This window comes from Temnothorax curvispinosus, unplaced genomic scaffold (genome assembly GCF_003070985.1).
Source record: "Temnothorax curvispinosus isolate PA1 unplaced genomic scaffold, ASM307098v1 QBEX01012711.1, whole genome shotgun sequence".
Lineage (NCBI taxonomy): Eukaryota > Metazoa > Arthropoda > Insecta > Hymenoptera > Formicidae > Temnothorax > Temnothorax curvispinosus.
In genome coordinates this window covers 1-2938 of record NW_020222491.1, presented here as the reverse complement: position 1 = coordinate 2938, position 2938 = coordinate 1, and the positions used below count along the sequence as shown (strand labels likewise).

Here is a 2938-nt window from a genome sequence, read left to right as displayed (position 1 = left end):
GAGTATCTATACGATTGCGTGACCGTGATCCCTGCTTTTTCCGTGGAATTGAGCAACACCATCCTATTAGACCTAAACCTCATTCGCATGCCGATTCATAAGACCGATAATGTTTCTATTGGCACGAGCGAGGAAATACGAAACGTTGATTGTGTATCCATATCTTAATAAGATCTGGATATTAAAGAGAACGGCATGATTTAATGTTGCATACATCCACGAACGACTGCGAATAATTTTTATCTACATAAAGAACATTTTTTTCGGTTTGCTTTTTTTCTTATCAATAATCTACTCTTATTATCATCGATTTCTGTGACAATAGCTTTCGAAGATAATTACAAAAAGATAATTACAAGTAATTATCGCGGTTTGAAATCGGCAAAACTGAAAACCACCCATAATGATAATTTGTACATTGGAATAAGCTAAAAACATCTGGGGATATTCTGCGTTCACAATCGTGGATAATGTATTTAATGTATTTAAATCCTGAAGCGTGTATAACAACATATATATGTGCAGTCTTAGGTTTAAGTTTAACGTTATAAAAACTACGATCTCTTATACCTGACAATGAAACACACATAATCCAAATCCCGCCGTGCGTGGGAACTAGGAAGGACGAACTTTTGGCGACACGATGCTTATTTCGGTGATTAACGGAAGACTCGAGCCTTGCCACCTGACCGTTCAAGTACCACGTGAGGTTGACGTTCGCGCGGGTCAGATCTTCTTTGTCCCAGCTGATCTCTTCCCAGTGATCCGACATTATCGCGCTACATAAGAGCCCCGTGGCTGAGAAAAGAGGAAGACGAGTTATTGAGACGATTATTGAGGTGCTCGTGTTCCTATCAAGTCCCGGTTCACAATAAAGTTTTCTCTTTGAAAAGAACGAGGCGGGAAAATTGGAAAATTTCTTCGGAACAATAATCGAAGTCAATTTAGAACTGTGTAATTTTGTTTTCAACTTTCCAATGAGACATATCTTCCGTATCAACTTCTTGAAAAAGTACTTTGATAGAGAAACCTGCACATTGATTTTTATCTTTATACTTTTCACGGTTTGAGACGGAGACGTCAGTCTCTCTTTCGGGGAGAACGCGGCACCGGTCTCTTTACCTGCGACGGTCAGCACGAGGGTGACGAAGAGGAAGACGAGGCGCGAAGCGGGGCCCCGGGGCACGCGGGACGACTCCATCTGCTCTCGGACGGCGGCGCCCAGGGCGACGCCTCCAACGCGACGCTCGCGTCCCCCGACTCGTTACTGGCCGACAACCACCCTTAGAACTTGCTCTTTCTCGCCTTCTCTCCCCGGCATCCTCGCGATGCGGACGCCCTCCACCCTTCCACGTCGAAGCGCCACGACGAATCGACCCACGCGGACAGCCACCCGGTCTCTCTCCTTCCCCACTCGCGGATGCTGCGGATGTCCACCTCATCGCCCACGCACCCCTTCTACGTTGTTCTACCGAAACGATTGCGTTGTACGATCAAAGCTCGCGTCGCGCTAAACGTTGTAGATTGAGATTTCTTTATAAGTCATCAAAGATCAAAGACTGTTTGACAATAATTAGATTCTTGGGTAAAATTAATTTTAATTTTAACTCACCACAATTAACGTTATTTTTTCCGAAATAAGATCCTTGTTTACGTCTATATACATTCTCTTTGCCAATACTTAATATATCTGGTCCAAAAATATATAGTCCGATGTAAGCCTAATGCTGCACGTATGCATCTATCGGTCCTTTGAAGCCGACGTTATATCAGGAAGTACGGAAACCTATTAAATTCAGTTCTTTTCTCGTAACGTTGGAAAGATCATGATACAGAAGAGATGTGACATAGTACAGATTTTCTGTTTATTTATATTTCCTGTTCCAAGTAATCCTTTATCGTCGCTAATTGATCTTACCTTTCGATGTACCCTGCGTACGTTGACATTTCTCGCTCGTCATTTCTAAAAAATATATATGCAACATATACTACATGAAAATTTTCCCCGTCTTTGTTCCTTAGATGGCCGATGTATCGGAGGAAGTGCCGATCAAGGATGCCGCGACGGCAATCTCTCAGGGCAAACGTCACCTTCTGGTGCGCGATTATCACCTCGCAGTAGCAGTCCTAGCTCGTGCCTGCGAACTTCTCGCTCAGGAACATGGAGAGACCGGCGACGAGATGGGCGAGCTCTACCTGCTTTATGGACGAGCACTTCTAGGTCTGGCACGCGAGGAGGCGGGGGTGTTGGGAGGTGGTGTGCCCGGATCCGAGGAAGTCAGCCAGGATGAGCAAGGTGAAGAAGAGGAGGAGGAAGAAAACGACGAGGGGACCACAACGGAAGGCAATCATACCACGGAAAGCCCTTGCACATCGAACGGCAAAGAGGATGATAAGCAAGAGATAACGGAGAAGGAAACGGAAAAAGAAACGGAGAAGGAAACGGAGAAGAAAACGGAGAAAGAGGGAGAAGATTCAAAGAATCTGAAGGACACAAAGGCTGAAAAAGATGAAAAGACAAAAGAGTCCGATAAAACGGCCGACAGCAAGGTCGAAGAAAAGAGCAAGCCGAGGGAAGAGATTCCTGGCTGTAGTCGAGATCTTGATCTGCACAATGGCGAAGCTTCTGGTAGTGGTATGAACAGAAAAGATGAAGACAAGGATGGAGAAGCAGATGAAGAGGACGTTGAGAAGGAAAATGACGAGGACGAAATCAACAATCTACAGGTGATTTACTTCGGCTAATTATAATGTTAGGAAATCTCATCCAATTAAGTTATATCGAATTATACCTTTGCTTATTGTCGAATTGATTTATCCAATTTTAAATGCAAATTTAATGTGATTCATTGATAACTGTACTTAAGTATTGAATCAATTGCAAATGATTCCAATGTCTAATTTCCGTTTCTAGATCGCTTGGGAAGTCTTGGAATTG

General features: G+C 43.8%; 2 protein-coding genes across 2 annotated transcripts; one reads left to right on the top strand and one right to left on the bottom strand.

The window, feature by feature from the left end:
• Positions 1–6: 6 nt before the first annotated feature.
• Positions 7–1582, bottom strand: LOC112462702. The gene is made up of 2 exons (XM_025028620.1): positions 1123–1582; positions 7–798 (listed from the first exon to the last, which is right to left on the bottom strand). The coding sequence occupies exons 1-2, from the start codon at positions 1199–1201 to the stop codon at positions 353–355; spliced, it is 525 nt and encodes a 174-aa protein (XP_024884388.1). The 5' UTR covers positions 1202–1582; the 3' UTR covers positions 7–352.
• Positions 1583–1632: 50 nt separating this feature from the next.
• Positions 1633–2935, top strand: LOC112462703 (protein HGV2; the record flags this gene model as incomplete). The annotated part of the gene is made up of 3 exons (XM_025028621.1): positions 1633–1776; positions 2023–2727; positions 2915–2935. Coding segments are annotated over exons 2-3 (726 nt in total), but the record flags the coding sequence as incomplete, so codon positions are not given.
• Positions 2936–2938: the final 3 nt, after the last annotated feature.

Coding starts and splice junctions, on each gene's coding strand:
- LOC112462702 (XM_025028620.1), bottom strand. CDS start 1,201: ATGGAGTCGTCCCGCGTGCCCCGGGGCCCCGCTTCGCGCCTCGTCTTC. Junction 799..1,122: donor CCTCGTGCTGACCGTCGCAG/GTAAAGAGACCG, acceptor CTCTTTTCTCAG/CCACGGGGCTCTTATGTAGC.